This window comes from Sinocyclocheilus anshuiensis, unplaced genomic scaffold, assembly GCF_001515605.1.
Source record: "Sinocyclocheilus anshuiensis isolate Anshui unplaced genomic scaffold, SAMN03320099.WGS_v1.1 scaffold1614, whole genome shotgun sequence".
Lineage (NCBI taxonomy): Eukaryota > Metazoa > Chordata > Actinopteri > Cypriniformes > Cyprinidae > Sinocyclocheilus > Sinocyclocheilus anshuiensis.
In genome coordinates, this window is record NW_015547777.1 from 446,175 (window position 1) to 467,503 (window position 21,329).

General features: G+C 34.8%; 1 protein-coding gene across 1 annotated transcript in view; it reads left to right on the forward strand.

Annotated features, from left to right (window-relative positions):
• The first annotated feature begins 1,592 nt into the window (after positions 1-1,592).
• Positions 1,593-21,329, forward strand: part of cep120 (centrosomal protein 120) — a 37,112-nt gene continuing 17,375 nt past the window's right edge. The window contains exons 1-13 of the mRNA XM_016507575.1: positions 1,593-1,739; positions 3,308-3,464; positions 3,540-3,654; positions 4,309-4,444; positions 6,328-6,476; positions 7,327-7,524; positions 8,903-9,127; positions 11,214-11,460; positions 12,739-12,907; positions 12,989-13,138; positions 16,069-16,251; positions 18,425-18,518; positions 18,604-18,747. Of these exons, the coding sequence (XP_016363061.1) occupies positions 1,691-1,739; positions 3,308-3,464; positions 3,540-3,654; positions 4,309-4,444; positions 6,328-6,476; positions 7,327-7,524; positions 8,903-9,127; positions 11,214-11,460; positions 12,739-12,907; positions 12,989-13,138; positions 16,069-16,251; positions 18,425-18,518; positions 18,604-18,747 (2,016 nt within the window). The 5' untranslated portion in view covers positions 1,593-1,690. The remainder of the gene's footprint in view (positions 1,740-3,307; positions 3,465-3,539; positions 3,655-4,308; positions 4,445-6,327; positions 6,477-7,326; positions 7,525-8,902; positions 9,128-11,213; positions 11,461-12,738; positions 12,908-12,988; positions 13,139-16,068; positions 16,252-18,424; positions 18,519-18,603; positions 18,748-21,329) is intronic.

Here is a 21,329-nt window from a genome sequence, read left to right on the forward strand (position 1 = left end):
TTGTTTGTGCATGGAAAACCATTTGAGTGAGGTTATAATAACTTTCATTAATAAATCATTAACAAACAATGATACACGGTAGTATACTAATAGAAATGTCGATGCAATAAAAACACGTTTTGCACCCAAATTACAATGTGCGTTATATCTTTAGCTAAACGTAACTAACCACGCTTTACACAAACTGTGTTACAGCAGCTAAAAGTTCAATGCTCATAAAGGTACTCGATGATCAGTAAACATTTATAAATCTTTACAATTGATGAATAGTCTCAGCTTTAGTTTGGGACTACTGCAGTATTTGTTAAGATGTGAAAATCGTAGAAGTCTACAACAAACGAAGACCAAATATATGGTCTTTACAGACTGTGAGTTAATGGATAATATATATAAATGACTAATTAAGCTATTTATTCACAACATTTGTAAATGTAACAAATGAGAAAAAAAGAGCATTAGGCAATTTTAATGACATTTGTTGGCATTCAAACGTACATTAACAAATAAACTTGTATAGTTATAAAATTCTAAAACAAAAAAAAGTATAAAACATTGTATAATTTCTGTTAAAATCATTTGTAGATTTGTAAAAAGTGCCAAAGACATTTGTAAGCAATTCAATTTACATTAAATAATAATCTGTTAATCATTAGGTAATGTTTAATAAGTACATTAAGCGATGTCAATATATATTAACTAATGATCTGTGTTAATGATTTATTAATGAAAGTTATTATAAGTGTTACCGGTTCTGGAACAAAGTTATAAACAAATGTTCTTCATGTAACATTAATAGAACATTCGTTCACTTATTATCAGATACTAATTATTAATAATGTTCACAAAACATTATCTATACTTCGTTAGTCTAACTTTTTTTTAAAATGTTACTACTCGTTGTAACGTTAAGAGAACATTCGAAAGTAACGTTCCCATAACGTCTGGAAATGATAAAATGGAACGTTTCTTTAACATTCGCATAACCAAGAAGAACATTTTTAAAACGTAAAAAAAAAAAAAACGCGGGAAATTTTGTTCGTTCAGAAAACATTTAAAAATAACGTTTTCATGAGGGAACGTTAGCAAAAAATTTGCACGTATTTTTGTTAAATCACACTAAATTAATACGCGATCTGCTTGAACAGCACGATCTTTCTGTCGTGTTGTTTTACTGTGAAAACTATAAATATAGTACTTTATAAATAAATGAGTGAATATGTGGTACTGAATGATTTCCAGATACATAACACATGCTATTTACTTAGCACTAGAACATATTTCAGAGAATACCGTTATTTTCTGTTCGCGGTACGTTACTTTGGCGGTTACTGTTACCATGGTAACGATCATTTAAGCGATTCAAACCCGCTGAATATGACAAAAGTACACGCATTAAGCCAACGTATATATAATTAATGTGTACTATATGTCAATTAAAACATTCGGTGACTTACCTCATCTATTTATTTTCCATAAAAAGACTAGATTTGGTAATTTATGCGACACTTGTAACGCGCTCATCCGTCCTGCAGAGGGAGCGCTCCTCACTCACTCACACAAACACGCCGCTGTTTCCGGCGGAAGTGCCGCAGTCTGACAGTTACTGTCGTTATTCGAGCACAACAACAACGCGCTAAAGACAAACAACAGATCAAGCTCGTCCTGAGAGCATCATGAGTGTGCTGAAAACATGGCTTCAAAACCAGAGCAGCTGCTGATTGTTGTTTCAGTTCTCGAAGGTAACGGAGAGATGTGTTTGTGTGTGGCTAGTTTGCAGTAAAATCAAAGCGAATGCAGTATTATACTGATAATGCATGATTGTGATTTTGTCACAGTAGTCACCAGTTGTTTTCGAGGCTTGACACGCTTATTAATTATTCTTAAATATGTGTTTGTATGTCACTAGTAAGAGTTTCGAAAAGTAACGTTGCCATGGTAATGTAATGTTTTCGGTGTAAGTACCATGGTATTCTCTACAGTACTTTAGAGTATCACGTATATATCACAATATATGGTTATGATAATCGTTTTATTTTTCAGGATTCACAGATGAAGCATTTATTTGAGATATAAATATTTTGTGTCAATTATACTGATTTCTGAAGATCACGTGACTTTGAAGACTGGCGTAATTATGCTGAAAATACAGTTTTGATCACAGAAATAAATTAGAGTTTAACAGATATCCACATAGAAAACAGCTGTTTTAATTAATAATAATATTTCACATTTTTTCTGTTTTTATTGTATTTTTTATCAAATAAATGCAGCCTTGATGAGCAGAAGAAACGTCTTTAAAAGACGAGAAAACTTTCACGGCTAGTGTATATTTTTTGTTATCTTGTATATTTCTCTCATTATAATCACTGCAGCTCAATGTTTATTGCTCTTTTACAGTATATACTGTTGTTCAAAAGTTTGGGGTCAGTAGGATTTGTAATGTGTTTTAAAGAAGTCTCTACTTTGCATTTATTTGACCAAAAATACAGAAAAAAAATGTAAAATTGTGAAATATTATTGCAATTTAAAATAATGGTTTTCTATGTGAAAGTCTGTTAAACTGTAATGTATTTCTGTGATGTGCAGCTGTATTTTCAGCATCATTACTCCAGTCTTCAGTGTCACATGATCTTCAGAAATCAGTATAATTTGCTGCTTTATTATCTTTTTTTTTTTTTGGAAGCTGTAATACTTTTTCAAGATTCTTTGATGAATAAAAAGTTAAAAAGAACACCATTTATTTAAAATAGAAATATTTTCTGACAATATAAGTCTTTTTTATCAATTTAGCATGTCCTTGCTGAATAAAAACATTCATTTCTTTTAAAAAACAAAAAAAAAGAGAGAAAAAAAATTACTGACCCCAAACATTTGAACATAGTGTATATTGTTAAAAAAGATTTCTATTTTGAATAAACGCTGTTCTTTTTACCTTTATTCATCAAAGAATCCTGAAGAAGTATCACAGGCTCCAAAAAAAATATCTATTTCTAACATTGATAATAAATCAGAATATTATACTGATTTCTGAAGATCACGTGACACTGAAGACTGCAGTAATGATGCTGAAAATACAGCTGCGCATCACAGAAATAAATTAAAGTTTAACACACATTCACATAGAAAACAGCTGTTTTACATTATAATAATATTTCACATTTTTACAGTTTTTTCTGTATTTTTGGTCAAAGAAATGCAAAGTAGAGACTTATTTAAAACACATTACAAATCTTACTGATCCCAAACTTTTGAACAGCAGTGTATAATCCTCTGAAGCAGCACGACTGATCTGTGTTCTCTTCATCAGGCCGTCAGTTTCCCAGGAGTCCGCGGCACACGCTGGTAGTCGAGGCTCGCTTTGACGGAGAGACGTTGGCCACAGACCCCGTCGAACACAAAGAGCAGCCGCAGTTCTGCACTGAGCTGGCCTGGGAGCTCGACCGCAAGACGCTGCATCAGCACCGGTGAGTTCTGCTCGTCACATGATGCTCATCCGTCAGCGCCTCTCTCTCACTCAGCGTCGTCTGCTCCTCCCACAGACTCCAGAGGACACCCATCAAACTACAGTGTTACGCCGTCGACTCCGGCACGTCTGCGAGGGAGTGTGTGGGATACATCGTCCTCGATCTCAGATCACTGCAAGAGATCAAGCAGGTCAGGAAGTCTCTTCTGCTCAGCAAGGCTGCATTTATTTGATCATAAATACTGTAAATGTGGAAACTGTGATGCATTTTTTTTTTCAGGATTCACAGATGAACAGAAAGTTCAAAAGAACAGTATTTATTTGAAACGGAAATATTACAACATTATAAACGTCTTTACTGGCACTTTTGATCAATTTAATGCATCCTTGATGAATAAAAATATTCATTTTTATTTTTAATCTAACTTGTTCCACACTTTTGAATGGAAACGTATGACAGTTTCCACAGAAATATTGTGCGGCACAACTGTTTTCAACATAATAATAATAATAATCAGAAATGTTTCTCGAGCAGCATATTAGACTGATTTCTGAAGATCATGTGACACTGAAGACTGGAGTAATGATGCTGAAAATACAGCTGCGCATCACAGAAATAAATTACAGTTTAACACATATTCACATAGAAAACAGCTGTTTTAAATAGTAAAAATATTTCACAATTTTTAGTGTATTTTTGATCAAATAAATGGTGAGCAGTAAAGACTTCTTTCAAAAACATTAAAAATCGTACTTATTCCACACGTTTGACTGGTAGTGTGCGTGTCACTGAAGGTTGAGTCTCATTAGCCGACTTTTCTGAAAGTCTTCTATGTGTTCTTCAGGCTCCTAAATGGCATCCTTTACTCAGTAGCAAGTACACGAAACTGAAACCTGCTCTTCTGATCAGCATGATCTTAGAGAACGACACCAAACCAACAGCTGAGCAGTTCAAGGCAAAGAAAGCTCCACCGAGGCCAGGTACCTGACCGCTCTTTCTTACGCTGATGCACACCTCTGATGTTTGTGGTCTCTTTGTATTTGTGCCGTTGTTTTCCTCCCATTCTCTCTGCTTCTGTTGATGTGCTTCAAAGCTTCTACATGCATGTTTGTCTCAGGTCAGTGTAGGGGTGTGCGATATATATCGTCTGCGATAATATCGTAATTGTCGTTTCAACGATGTGCGATTTGACATTATCGAGTATTTTGCAAAAACCATTCAAAACATACCTACAGAGCGCACGCATACATTACGTGAAGTCTAGACTAGTGCGTGTGCGCATTTAGTGTGTTTTCTTTCACTGCATGATTCAGTCTAATAAAATGCGTCTTGCATTAAACAAAATACATGTGTGTAAATACATCTAAATTGCACTTCAGATGCAGCTTCTGTGTGGATTTAATTTGCTCGGTAACAGCCCAAATGTCTTATTATTCTAATTCCCTGATTAAATGTAAGAATTTGACTCAAAAGATAATGGACACTTCTAGAAAAAATGGCTTTATAAAGGTAAAAATGCCCATAAAATGCAAAAATCAGTTTAAACTTATTGGAAAAGATTAATTTCTATCAGTATGACCTGACCACCACACAGAATATGAAGAATATTAAAAACATTAGGAGTCAGCTGTCTTCGGCAGTCCTTAAGGTACCAGCACAATAGCACACTCAGCAAAATATCGTCTAATTATCGTCATCGATAAAATCCCAAAAAATATCGAGATATAATTTTTTGTCAATATCGCACACCCCTAGGTCAGTGCTGGTTCGGTTCTGTCAGGCGTCATTATTAAAATCAACATGAAATCAAAAATGGTACTTGATGCTGGTTATTAGTATCTTCGATTCAATTATTCCAAATAATAAAAAGTTTCTAAAATGATTGTTTTTGTAATCTTTCACCAAAATGTAATAACTTTCTCCACTAAAACAACTTAACTAAAATAATTAAAACATGTTTGTGAATTGAAATAAATATAAACATTTTTTTTTTTTAAAAAGACTTGAAATGTTCCCTTTTTAAGTTGGAGCATTAAAATTACTAACTGGTTTACATTGTTAATGGCAGGTGTATTTAGATGCTGAAATGGTATTTTGTAGTTTCTGAGGTGTTTTTAGTTATTTATTTTTCTCTCTCTCAAATTTATTTATTTTTTTTTATTGGTGTGTAATTCATATTTTGTGAAAAGTTGATAAATATATTGTAAAAAAAAAATGCTAACTGAAAATAAATAAAAAGAAAAACTGAATTAGAAATATATTTAAACCTAAATAGTAATATAAAATAAATAAAAATGACAAAAATAATGACTAAAAATTAATCGAAATATTTATAATAGGTATAATAATTGTTAATAATTGTATAATAAGATATTACAATAAAAGCTAATTCTAAAAATATTCTAATTCTTTTCTGAATTTTTTTTTTTTATTGGTGTGTAATTCATATTTTGTGAAAAGTTGATAAAAATATTGGTTAAAAAAAAATGCTAACTAGAAAAAAAAAATGAATTTGAAATAAATTTAAACCTAAATAGTAATATAAAATAAATAAAAATGACAAAAAGAATGACTAAAAATTAATCTAAATATTTATAATAGGTATAATAATTGTTAATAATTGTATAATAAGATATTACAATAAAAGCTAATTCAAAAAATAAATAAACAATAAAACCATATATAAATGACACTAAAGCAACACTGATGAGCTATTGGTTATTGTTAATGTTAACTAGTAGTCATTGTTTTAGGCTGTGTTTGTAGGTGATGTCCGTGATGTGATGAACCCTAAACGAGTCGTGAGTGTGGTTCATGTTAACTCTAATGATTATTTTGTTAATGAAGTCACTGTGAACTCTAGGCTCTCCGGCGCTGGTTCCTCTGGACTCTGGTGAACTCAGGCCGGTTCTGAACGAGGAAGAAGGCTTTCATCAGATCGGACCTGAAGATGTCTGCGCTGACATGTTTGTGCTGTCGGTAACGGTTGCGTTTGCTACTAAACTGGAGCAGGTGAACAGAGCTGCTGTCGTATGTCTGTGATAGGGCTGGACGATATGGCCAAAATGTATATCACGGTATATTTCTTAATTTCGGTCGATGCGACATAATTCCGATATCGATATGAACTCTATTTATCTGAAATATAAATCTTTTGCAACATTATAAATGCCTTTATCATCACTTGTAAACATCCTTGCTAAATAAAAGTATTCATTTCTATAATTTCTTTCCCCAACAAAAAAATGTATACTGAATGGTAGAGTGTATAATGTTACAAAAGCTTTTTATTTTGGATAAATGCTAATCTTTGGATCTTTCTATTCATCAAAGAATCCTGAATACATATATATATATATATATTGATAAGCAGCATATTAGAATGATTTCTGAAGATCATGTGACACTGAAAACTACAGTAATGATGCTGTAAATACAGCTTTGATCACAGAAATAAATTACAGCTTAACAGATATTCACATAGAAAGCAGTTATTTTAAATAGTAAAACTATTTCAAAATTTTACTGTTTTTGCTGTACTTTGGATCAAATAAATGCAGGCTCGGTGAGCAGAAGAGACTTCAAAAACTTTTGACTGGTAGTGTAGGCTGATTATTCTTATAGATTGAAACAAATGTGCTTCAGCCAGAAAAAAAGGGTATGAAAAGTGCTCCGAGTCACTTTGTTGCTGGAGACGGGCTTATTATTAAAAATGCAAACTGATTCTCTGCCAGCAGGAGGCGCTTTGAGAGCGGTAGAACTAGCGGTTGATATCACGATACATATTGATATTGGATTATTGTCCAGCCCATACATATTCAGTGCGCGCAGTGACTAAACGACACATCTTCCTGATCTTCAGTTGATCTCCAGCTCGACTAAGCTGTCCAGCGAGGGCGCAGAGTTCTTCTTCTATTACACTCTGTTGGGGAACGACGTCACCAGCGAACCTTTCCAGAACCTCCTCAGTCCGAACTTCGAGCCTGAGCGAGCGTCCGTCCGCATCCGCAGCAGTGAGCGAGTCCTGCGGCTCTTCCTCGCACAGCAGCCCTGTCTGCAGGTCAGCACGGATCTCTGATAGACCTCAACACATCTGCACAGATTTATCACACTGCTCGTTTTCTGTGTCTTTGGTAGGGCTGTGATTAAAATTTTAATCTGATTAATTGCATGATGTGCTAGTTATAGATAGTTCATCTAAATAATCGCACATCAGTATTGGCTGAGAAATGACCCCCCCTCCCCCCCAAAAAAGATTATTTAAAGTTATTATTGTGTTAAATGAAAAAAGACATTGCAAAAAATATTTTGATTCTACATTGCATATATATAATTATAAAAGTATTATATTGAAATATGGTTTTTAAAAATGGAATGATATTCTAAATATGAAAGTTAAAAGTGCCAGTAGGTGGCGGCGAGTCATTAATTAGTGAGTAATTGAATCGTTCACTCAGCCGATTCGTTCAAACAGCTGATTCATTCCGAAACGAAGCAAGTGACTGTATCATTGACTCACTCGATTCATTCAAAAACACTGACTCGTTCAGTAACGAATCACTGCTGTGTGTTGATCAGAGATGCTCAACAGTTCTGCTGTGGGCTATTTTCATTTGTGAAACTGAGCAAAGCAGACAATATTATGTCTAAAATATAATTTTTTTGTATAAATCACTATCACATTTACAGTGGTGCAGATATTGGGGAGAAGCAGCACTCTTGCTGGTGTGATATTGCTAAATTATATCATATGTGACCCTGGAGCACAAAACCAGTCATAAGGGTCAATTTTGTGAAATTGAGATTTATGCATCATCTGAAAGCTGAATAAATACGCTCTCCATTGATGTATGGTTTGTTATGATAGGGCAATGTTTGGCTGAGATACAACTATTTGAAAATCTGGAATCTGAGGGTGCAAAAAAATCTAAATATTGAGAAAATCATCTTTAAAGTTGTCCAAATGAAGTTCTTAGCAATGCATATTACTAATCAAAAATTAAGTTTTGATATATTTACGGTAGGAAATTTACTAAATATCTTCACGGAACATGATCTTTACTTAATATCCTAATGATTTTTGGCATAAAAGAAAAATGTATAATTTTGACCCATACAATGTATTGTTGGCTGTTGCTACAAATTACCCCAGCGACTTAACACTGCTTTTGTGCTGCAGGGTCACATATGATATAAACATAAGAGGCTGATTTATTTTGTGCACTCATATCTTGAATTTTAGGCTCATATCACTGCATTCTAATAGACTCCTCAGTGTGAGATGATGGACAGGTCTGGACGGGGCGCCACATTAAATGCCTTAATCATTTTAACATGTGATTTTTTTCCATAATTAATCGCACCAAATGAACGTGTTAAATCGACAGCCCTAGTCTTTAGTAACAGTGATGCATGTTCAGTATGTGTTTTGCACACAGATCCATCTCTGCTGTGGAAAGCAGTCTCTCGGCAGCACTGACGTCAGTCTAGCTGGGTTAATGACGAGCAGCGCTGATCTCACTAAACGTCCCGCTATTATAGAGGGCGCTTTCATCCTGCAGCCCCTGAACCGAGTGAAGCCCAGCCTGCGGTGTGTCCCGCCGGACCTGCAGCCGACTGTGAGCGTGTCTGTGACACTGAGAGCCGAAGATATCAACAATCAGGTCTGATCACATGCAGGGTTAAACAACTGTTACTGGAAATAAAATCAACTTTCACTGAAGTAAAAATACAAGTCTCAAACTTTAGTTGCCAAGGCAACATTTCTTATTTTCATTTAGTTTAACTTGGCGTACTAAAATAACTAAAACTAATTTTTTTTTAAATAAAATTAACTATATAGACATATAAAAACAACTAATAAAGATCTTGTAGTTTCTGAGGTGTTTGGTATTTATTCATTTATTAATTTTTTTCTCTGTCTTGAAATGTTTTTCTGAATTAATGTATTTTGATATGCTGAAATGGGATCTTTTTTATTTATTATTATTAATTTATTTATTTTTCTCTCTCTAAAATTGTTTTTCTGAATTCATGTTTTTTATTGATGTGTAATTCATATTTTGTGAAAAGTTGATAAATATATTGGTAAAAAAAAATGCTAACTGGAAATAAATAAAAACAAAAACTGAATTAGAAATAAATTTAAACCTAAATAGTAATATAAAATAAATAAAAATGACAAAAATAATTATTAAAAATTAATCTAAATATTTTCTTATTACAATAAAAGCTAATTCAAAAAATAAATCAAACAAAATTTCTCACATTTTAATTAGAAATAAAATTACAACCGTATAAAAATTAATTCAAAATATTTATGAAAACTATAATAGTATCTCAATGATTCTAAAATAGCATTGATCATATTCATATGTGATATTTGAGGCTTTTTGCTTTTTGACATTTTCTTGCACTTTTAAAACAAATGTTTATGAAGCAGGATTTTTCTTAATCTTATAAGAGTTTGATTTTATTATGAGCAGTGTTATTAATTAGGTTTTATTTTTATATTTTCTGTTTTCATTTTAATGAAATTTAATGAATTTTAGTTACAGATTTTGTCATTTTATTGTGTGTTTTTGTTATTTTAATAATTTTTTATATATGTCTGTATAGTTTTTATACATTTTTCTTTCAGTGCACTTAGTTAAACTTAACGAAAATGAGAAATGTTCCCTTGGGAACTAGCTGAACTTTTTATATATATGTATAGTTTTATCAGAAATAAATCAGTTTTATTCTAGCTTAAAGCATTCTTTTTTTATCAACACTTGAATATAGGTACGTTTCATAAAAATGCATAATTTTGAGTAAAAAGGTGAGAATCTAATTTTGATCAAAAACTACATCTGGATAATATTCATTACAATTATTAAAGCATAAATCCAGTAAATCGCTTCCATCAACACCTCCAAATCTTGCACAGACATATACCACTTCCTGGATCAACACTTCATTCTGTAACATTATGCAGTTTTAATTTATATGCTGTCTATTGCTGTCGGAAAGCCGTAAAAACTCATCTTTGGCGGGGAAGCGTTTTCTTGTCAAATACGAGATAACTCGTCAATGGCGGGGAAAGAGTTAAATAACTCTGTCTGTGAAATCAAAACTTCCTCCCCAGACCAAAAATAGCATTTATGACCTCCAAAAAAAACGACTCTAATCTCGTTAACCTATGATAGTCAGTGATTGTCAGTTTTCAGCAGCTTGGCAGGGAGGTTTTTTAAATTTATTTTGCATGTGTATATGTAGTGTGTAACCAATCATTTATTTTTTGGTGCAAGAAAGCTTTACTAACATCGAAGGTTGATTTGTAATTGTACAAATTGTTTAGATATGGTGCATTTAATAACTATTGTCCTTTATTATTTTATTTTTAGAAATTAATCGTCATCCAGTTTTTTTTATCGACTATGCATTCCGTTAGTTTTTCAAATTGATCATATAGATCACAAGTGCAGTATGGAGTACCTCAAGGCTCAGTACTAGGGCCGTTACTTTTCATGCTTTACACGTTACTCTTGGGAGATATCATCAGGAAACACGGTGTTAGCTTTCACTGTTATGCTGATGATACTTAGCTCTATATTTCTTCGCGGCCCGGTGAAACATACCCATTTATTGCTTTATCTTTTTTCTTAAACGCTGTTCTGTTGAGTTCTAGACTCAGGATGGTGTTGTCTGTATAGTTTGTTACTGGTTACGGCCATTCAGTGTTTTTAACAGGCATATTTTTGTAAACAGCTGGAAGTACCCATTGAGAATGGACCAAAAACTCCAGTGAAGAAAGGCCCCGTTCCAGCCGCCCGTCGTGAACGTCCCTCAGAGGAGCCCAGAGCCCTTAGGACCCCATCACCGGACCGGCCTCTCCGTTCTCCAGACGCTTCTCCTGAGCACCAGCACTCTGAGAGCGAGGCTGAGAGTCTGTGCAGTGATATCAGACAGGCCCCACCCACAGTGCATGACAGACAGGCCCTGCCCACAGCGCACGGCAAGTGTTCAAGCACATGTAAAATATATCGATATTGAGCCCCTCTCCGATACTTGTATATTCCTAGTGTATTGTGCACAATTCAACGACATTAAATTTATTAAAATCAATCCAATGTATACAGAACTAGGGCTGCACGAGAAATCGCATGTGATTATCATGCGCATCTTGTCAGTAAAGCCGGTTCTGTGATTAGTAGTAAATCACCATCATGTGCTTTCAGATGGAGTGGCATTTACTACACAGAGCCATAGTTCACTGACAAGCTACGCAATATCGCGTTCATAATCACATGCGATTTATAGTGCAGCCCTATACAGAACTGTGCAGCTAATAAAAGTAATGTGTGTGTGTGTGTGTGTGTGTGTGTGTGTGTACGTACATATATAACAGTGGTTCTCAGTTCCAGTCCTGGGGTATCACTGTCATGAACTTTATTTCACCCATATTTTGACATTTTATTTCAAAAAAGTTATTTTAAACATTTAAGTAGACACTTTGCATTTATTATGCTTTGTGTATATAAAATAACTTTTGTAAATTTTAATGCGGTCACCAGACTGGGATGTCTATGGAAGCCCGTTTGCAACTTTTTATCTCACAATTCTGACTTTTTTTCTCAGAATTGAGTTTAAATCTTTAAAATGTGACTTTTCAGAATTGTGAGATATAAAGTATTTTTTCCCCCTCAAAATTGGACTTTATATGTCACAATTCTGTGAAAAAAGTCTCATTCAGTTCAGACTGGAAACTCATAGCTCCTTAGTAATCATTAAAATGGGATTTGTGTCCCTGGAGCACAAAAGCAGTGTTAAGTCGCTGGGATATATTTGTAGCAATAGCCAACAATACATTGTATGGGTCAAAATTATAGATTTGTCTTTTATGCCAAAAATCATTAGGATATTAAGTAAAGATCATGTTCCATGAAGATATTTAGTAAATTTCCTACTGTAAATATATAAAAACTTGATATTTGATTAGTAATATGCATTGCTAAGAACTTAATTTGGACAACTTTAAAGATGATTTTCTCAATATTTCGATTTTTTTTGTACTCTCAGATTCCAGATTTTCAAATAGGTGTATCTTAGCCAAATGTCCTATACTAACAAACCATACATCAATGGAAAGCTTATTTATTCAGCTGATGCATATGATTTAAAAAAAATTGACCTTTATGACTGGTTTTGTGCTCCAGGGTCACATATTTCTTATGCTATAGCGCTGTGAATGCAGTAGCAGCGGATGTGTGACTGTTGAAGCATGTTCTTTCAGATGCACCTGTTGTCCCAGATGTGACTGAAGCTGATGCTGCAGACTCGTCCGTCTCCGTTTCTGCACCGAAGATCTCCATCCCTGCGTCTGCACATCACTACTGCTTCTCTCTGGACCTGCGCAGCATCCGAGACCTCAGGACCAGCTTCCCCATCAACTGCGTCCTCCGGTGACTCACGCTCGCAGCCTGAGCTTTGACACGCTGCTTTAGCATGTTCCTGCTCGTGTCCTAACATGTATCTTTCCCCAGATACGCTTACCAGTTCTTCGGCAGCGCGGCTCCCATCATGACGAGTCCAGCGGTGGAGGTGAAGAAGAACACGGAGGTGTTTCTGCCGCAGTCGTACTGCGCCTTTGATTTCGCCGCTTTACCCAATCAGCTTCAGGACACTTTCCTCAGGTGAGATCAGACCTTTAACCCTATTAAACAGAGATTAAACTACGGATTTCCCTCAGTTCATAAAGACAGTCACTTGCTTCATTCCTGAATGATTCAGCCGTTCGAACGAATCAATTGAATTAATGATTCAGTAATAAAATAAGTAACTTGTCTTAAAATTAGCCTTCCTTATACGAGGTGACATTTGACTCCTTAAAGTGACTTTCAGGAGTATTTTCTTTTTACCTTTATAATGGCATCATTTTCATCTGTCAAATTCAAAAATTTATGTTTACATTCTTTTTTAAATTTCTATTTAAAACAATATAATAATAAGTAGAATAAGACAAATAAGTTACCGATCATATGCAATTAGTATTAATAAATTAATTTATACTACAGAGGTTGCACAGAAGAACACAAAAGTGGCTTGTAGGTACATTTCCAGATGTTTAATGAGGCTCAGAGGTGGCATGAGTGCAATTAAATTAATGTGGAGATTAATGTTTTAAATATAAAATGTTGAATACAGAAATATTACATGATTTAAATAACTGAAATTATAGGCTAAAAATGAAACTAAATCCGCCAGCAGGTGGCGACAAATCACTGATTTTATCACTGAATCATTCATTCAATTGATTCGCTCGAACGGCTGAATCATTCAGGAATGAATCAAGTGACTCTCTTTATGAACTGACGGAACACTTTAATCCCTGTATTAAAGCTACTGGATCATATTTGATATGTGAAAGTCTCTAAATGATGTCGCACACAATCTAATGCATGTCTTCTGTCTCTGATTGATAATTTAGACTCTTTTAGTGTAACTGTACAAATGTCCAGCTTCAGCTCGAGCTTCACGTGTCCAATCTTGACTGATTTTTAATCAACTGCAGTAATATCTCCAGATGAACACTTACTGGACTGAAGCAGCTCAGCTTTACTTGATTCTCCATCAATCATGTTTTAGAGTCTCAAATCTGATCCTCAGGATCTTTTGAGGAGCGTTTGTTTCCAGAAGCTTTACTTTCACTGTTCCTCAGCGGAGGAATGATCTTCACAAGCCTCCAGAACATCTCACATCTTCTGAGGAGCCTTTATTTCTACAGCTCTCAATCACTGCATTACATGTTTGGAGCATTTCACTCTCATCTTACTGAGATAGATTATTGGAGATATAGAGCGACCACTGATATTTATATCATGTCAGTATCTGCTGTACTGTTATAAAGATCTCATTGATTTACAGCACAAGCATCAGAATTATCAGCATCTGCACCAAATACATAGTTTTGCTCAGTTTGAGTCGTTTTTCCTCCATATTCTCACTATGTATCAAGCCATAAAAACTAGGGCTGGGTTTTGACACAAATTTCATGATTCGATTCGATTCTCATTCACAAGCTTGCGATTCGATTCAATTACCAATTCGATTCGATTCAATATCGATTTTTTGGGGGATATATATCAGGTACAGTACATGCCAAATTTTCAACTAATGCTGTAAAATATTCATGGGAGTCAGCTGGTACTACATTACTATAATATTGAAGGTTAAAATGAATGAAGTTTTTACAATAATAAAGTTACAGTTACATAATAATATTTCTACTTCAATTCGTTTTTTTGAAATATAAACATTTAAATGGTGGCTGTCATAAAAACTTGATGGATTTATTCAAACATAAACACTGAAGAACAGTAAAAAAATATATTGAATGTTATATGGTGCATATATTTAGCAACATGCCCCACTCTACAGTTATATATGAGTTTATGGTCACCAAATATGTTTTTCTGAGGTAAATGTGACGTGACATTGTTTACAAGCCGTTATATTGACGTATTTGCGCTGCTGAAACACTGATTGAGCAATTACATGAGACAGGATACGGATTGTAAAGTTGTACTCTTTCTTTTAACTTACCTTCAGATGTTTAGTCATGTTTATTTTGTGCTATAACTAGTAATAAAGCGGAGGAGATGATCAGTTCACAGGCGCTACAGCGATCTGTCACTTCACATTAAACAGAGCCAAAACAGCATTCATTGTTTGAATACTGCAATACAGTGGACAGAATTTGAAATCTGAGACTTTGTTTCGTATTAAAAGTACCAACGCACAATGCTTATTGCGATATATTGGATGGGAAGTGCCCTTCAAAGTTCCGTCCATTAACTGAAAACAAGCCAGACTAATCAATTGGGATTTAAGAATCGATATCGTTCGTATAAATGAGAATCGATTAATATCGAGATATCGATATTCTTTACCCAGCCCTAATAAAAGCCTGATGCATCAAATGATACTCAACAACAACAAAAAAATTTGTCTAAAGGTTCAATAAATAGTTCCATTTTGAAAAATTAGATTTTTCTGATTATGATTTAATATGTCAGGCTTCACAGGGTTAATCTCAGTCTGGAAATGAACTAAAAGCACAGTGTATGTTAAATGTGACCCTGGAGCACAAAATCAGTGTTAAGTCGCTGGGGTATATTTGTAGCAATAGCCAACAATACATTGTATGGGTCAAAATTATCCATTTCTCTTTTATGCCAAAAATCATTAGGATATTAAGTAAAGATCATGTTCCATGAAGATATTTTGTAAATTCCTTACCGTAAATATATCAAAACTTAATTTTTGATTTGTAATATGCATTGCTAAGAACTTCATTTGAACAAATTTAAAGATGATTTTCTCAATATTTAGATTTTTTTTTTGCACCCTCAGATTCCAGATTTTCAAATAGTTGTATCTCAGCCAGATATTGTCCTATCCTAACAAGCCATACATCAATGGAAAGCTTATTTATTCAGCTTTCAGATGATGCATAAATCTCAATTTCACAAAATTTACCCTTATGACTGGTTTTGTGGTCCAGGGTCACAAATGAGCTTTGTGGCGTCTTAAGTTTGTGGTTTGTTTGTTGTTGTGTGTTCAGGGTTCCTCTGACGGTGGAGATGTGGCACAGAGAGCCCAGCTCTCCAGATGTTCTGCTGGGTTCTGTCAGCATTCAGCTTTCCCGTCTCCTCGGCTCCGAGAAAACACGCTTCCTCGACCCATCCGGTCATCAGCAATGGAGACAGAGCTGTTCTGAGAGGATCCCCATCATGAAAGCAGACGGGTTCGTGCAGAGTTAGAGATGAAATCTAAGCTAATGCTGCGGTGTAGATGCAAGCGTGAAGAGTGCAGGGCTGCGTTTAGTTGCTGGATGATATTCTGTTCAATCCCAGCAGGACATTGTACCTGCAGCACACAGAACTCAAAACACACAATGCTCAAATGTTTTTTTTTTTAATTATTATTATTGTTATTGAACAGTATATCGTATACAAACAACATGGCAACAATAATATATGTTTGCATTAGAACAGTAGAATCAGGTGCAAAAAGAAAAAATGTTCTTTAACCCCTTAAGTGTCACCCCCTCATTTTTGAACATAGACGTGAAAGTGCACTATCCGAACTTCCAGATTAATGAACACTTTGGAATACAGACCTAAGGTTGGACTCTTTTTATTGCAGAAGTGGAATCATTTCGAAATATGAAGGTATCAAAAAGTTATAGAAGTTTATTGACTGTAAAGAAAATGCACTGTATAATTTTTATTATTATTTTATATAAAATAAATACTTTTCATAAAAAGTTTTACTGTAAAATTGCTATAAAATTAAATCATTATGTCTAAATAAGTTATGTCCCAAATTTGAAGTTGATGTAAAAAAAATTATATTTAAGCGTTATACCACAAACAGCCACCGGGTAACACCCAGAAATTTTTGTTGATTCATTTTTCTTGTCACAAATGTCTGAATTTCTCTGTCAGTGTTACTTCTAACCACCAAATATGGAATCTTAAGACTCAGACCTTTCCAACGATATGTATTTTGTCAAGATTATAAAAAGTTTTGATTGTAAAATACCGTAATACATTTTGTAATACGACTCCTCCCACTAATGGAAGGAGACCGCCAAAAGATTTTAAAGTACCATTTCCATAGTAAGGCAATGTCCGATTTCAAAATGATTTTCACAGGATGAATTTTGAGGTTTTAAGCTTTCAAATGAAAACTAATTTTGGGTGATTACTATAATTTTTGATAGAGTAAAAAGGCAATAAAATATGTAATGGCTGTGGGCCTGCCGGCGACACTTAAGGGGTTAAAGGTATGCTTCACCCGATAAATAAACATTCTGTCCTTTCTTTCTTTTATGGCAACACAAAAGAAAATATTTTGTAGAATGTTGGGAACCAGACAGCATTAAACCCCATTTACTTTCACTGTATGGAAAAAACACTGAGGCAAAAATATCTTCGTTTGTGTTCGTAGAAGAACGTCATACAGGTTTGAACCACACGAGTTGCAGAATGATGGTTTTTAGGTTGAGGATGTTTTTTCTTCTTCTCCTGACCGGTCTGTTTAGATCACATCAAGCACATTTTTTGGATACATGACAACAATTGCAGGGATTAAAGTGTTCCGTCAGTTCATAAAGACAGTCACTTGCTTCATTCCTGAATGAATCAGCTGTTCGAACGAATCAGTTGAATGAATGATTCAGTGATAAAATCAGTGACTTGCCGCCACCTGCTGGCGGATTTAGTTTCTTTTTTTTTTTTCTTTTTTTAATAAGTAGTAGAATAAGACAAATAAGTTACAATATGCAATTAGTATTAATAAATTAATGTATACTACAGAGGTGGCACAGAAGAACACAAAAGTGGCTTGTAGGTAAATTTCCAGATGTTTAATGAGGCTCAGAGGTGGCATGAGTGCAATTAAATTAATGTGGAGATTAATGTTTTAAATATAAAATGTTGAATACAGAAATATTACATGATTTAAATAACTGAAATTATAGGCTAAAAATGAAACTAAATCCGCCAGCAGGTGGCGACAAATTATAGGCTAAAAATGAAACTAAATCCGCCAGCAGGTGGCGGCAAGTCACTGATTTTATCACTGAATCATTCATTCAATTGATTCGTTCGAACGGCTGAATCATTCAGGAATGAACCAAGTGACTGTCTTTATGGACTGATGGAACACTTTAATCCCTGCATTTGGTGTCTGATCTTTTTTTATGTCTCACAATTCTGACCTTTTTTGCAATTCTGGAAAAAAAAATTCATTCATTCAAGATATCATTTTTTTTTTTTTGACAAAAGGTGCAGTTACCTTGTTTTCTGTGCTGGAACAAACAAGATTAACTTTTTTATGCTTTTGTATCCTGTTGCAGAAATGCGCTTCTGTAGGAGTCGGTTTGATGGTTGAACTGAATTGTGTGTCTGTAGGTCTGAGAAGTTGGCTGAACTCTGTTATGTGAGCGTTCTTGAAGATCTGGGGTTTGTGAAAGCTCAAGACGTCCTCGTCTCTGAATCGTCACAGGTGCGGCGGCTCTTTGATTACCGTTCTGTATCTGAATGTGGATGTGGCTTGAACAGCAGCGTCACGGGTGTTGTTTGTTGTTCAGGGGCCGCCGGCAGCTCTGGCTCCTCCCCCTCAGGGCCCCGGGGGGGCGGAGCCTCTCACTCGACCTCGAGAGACCCCGGAGTACAAGGCAGCGCTGGAGCTGGAGATGTGGAAGGAGATGCAGGAGGATCTGTTCGATAATCAGGTGCGGCTCTGCACATCTCAGAGGGAAAACACAATTTCACTGCTGTTTTTAAAATTAATAATAAGAGTTTGAGGTGTTATGAAGAAACTCTAACCTTCACAATGCAAAGCTTCATCCTCGCCTAAAAACAGCATTAGAAAAACAGCTCAAAACGGACAGTGTTGAGCTCATACACTGTCAAAATAATTGCAATTTTAATGGTAAAAGACTGTTAATTGGTTAATTGTAAGCTCCCTTACTGTATACAGTGGAAAACTGTAATAGATCTAAGTAAAATACTGTTTTTTTTATAAAACGGTATTTAAAAAAAAAAACGTTAATTTGACATTGCCAGAATTCCCAGTGCATGTGACACCTCACATTTGATGGTTTTTCATTAAAATAACTGTTTCTTCTTAGTTTTAACAGTTATGTTTTATGTTGTTAAATGAATGTTTATTGCATTATTTTGCTGTCATGTGTATGTTACCATGATGGTGTTTTGTATTTGTGTTTATGACAACGTGTGCACCTTCTGTATATTTTAATATTTACGTGTATGTTATAAAGGTAAAACAGATTTTAGTCATTTGTTATATATTAACATTATTTCAGTTGATGAAATATAAGCAGTGTTGGGGAAAGTTACTTTTAAAAGTAATGCGTTACAATATTGCGTTTCTCCATAAAAAAAGTAACTAATTGTGTTACTTTTTATGGAAAGTAATGCGTTTTGTTACTTTTGCGTTACTTTTTCCTCATCTGGGCTGGGCTTGCTTGTTTGTTTATAATATAAAAAAGTTCTATTTTTGGCAAATGTATAAAATCGCTTTCACACCAAAAGTGAAATGAATGAGCGTCAGGCTGAAGGAAATGTAGATTCACGTCTGTACAGTAGAGTAGATCAAACAATCCCTTTACCTGTGATGTTATTCTGGATTACATGAAGAATAGGACACGAGAGAAGAAAGTTCACAAAAAAAGTAAATACAAATGCAATGTTTATCTAAAGTCAAATGTGACCCTGCAGCACAAAAGCAGTCTTAAGTCGCTGGGGTATATTTGTAGCAATAGCCAACAATACATTGTATGGGTCAAAATTATAGATTTTTCTTTTATGCCAAAAATCATTAGGATATTAAGTAAAGATCATGTTCCATGAAGATATTTAGTCAATTTCCTACCGTAAATATATCAAAACTTAATTTTTGATTAGTAATATGCATTGCTAAGAACTTCATTTGGACAACTTTAAAGATGATTTTCTCAATATTTAGATTTTTTTGCACCCTCAGATTCCAGATTTTCAAATATTGTCCTATCCTAACAAACCATACATCAACGGAAAGATTATTTATTCAGATGATGCATAAATCTCAGTTTAAAAAAATTGACCCTTATGACTGGTTTTGTGCTCCAAAATCAGTGACTTGCCGCCACCTGCTGGCGGATTTAGTTTCTTTTTTTTTTTTCTTTTTTTAATAAGTAGTAGAATAAGACAAATAAGTTACAATATGCAATTAGTATTAATAAATTAATGTATACTACAGAGGTGGCACAGAAGAACACAAAAGTGGCTTGTAGGTACATTTCCAGATGTTTAATGAGGCTCAGAGGTGGCATGAGTGCAATTAAATTCATACATTTATGTGGAGATTAATGTTTTAAATATAAAATGATTTAAATAACTGAAATTATAGGCTAAAAATGAAACTAAATCCGCCAGCAGGTGGCGGCAAGTCACTGATTTTATCACTGAATCATTCATTCAATTGATTCGTTCGAACGGCTGAATCATTCAGGAATGAACCAAGTGACTGTCTTTATGGACTGATGGAACACTTTAATCCCTGCATTTGGTGTCTGATCTTTTTTTATGTCTCACAATTCTGACCTTTTTTGCAATTCTGGAAAAAAAAATTCATTCATTCAAGATATCATTTTTTTTTTTTTGACAAAAGGTGCAGTTACCTTGTTTTCTGTGCTGGAACAAACAAGATTAACTTTTTTATGCTTTTGTATCCTGTTGCAGAAATGCGCTTCTGTAGGAGTCGGTTTGATGGTTGAACTGAATTGTGTGTCTGTAGGTCTGAGAAGTTGGCTGAACTCTGTTATGTGAGCGTTCTTGAAGATCTGGGGTTTGTGAAAGCTCAAGACGTCCTCGTCTCTGAATCGTCACAGGTGCGGCGGCTCTTTGATTACCGTTCTGTATCTGAATGTGGATGTGGCTTGAACAGCAGCGTCACGGGTGTTGTTTGTTGTTCAGGGGCCGCCGGCAGCTCTGGCTCCTCCCCCTCAGGGCCCCGGGGGGGCGGAGCCTCTCACTCGACCTCGAGAGACCCCGGAGTACAAGGCAGCGCTGGAGCTGGAGATGTGGAAGGAGATGCAGGAGGATCTGTTCGATAATCAGGTGCGGCTCTGCACATCTCAGAGGGAAAACACAATTTCACTGCTGTTTTTAAAATTAATAATAAGAGTTTGAGGTGTTATGAAGAAACTCTAACCTTCACAATGCAAAGCTTCATCCTCGCCTAAAAACAGCATTAGAAAAACAGCTCAAAACGGACAGTGTTGAGCTCATACACTGTCAAAATAATTGCAAT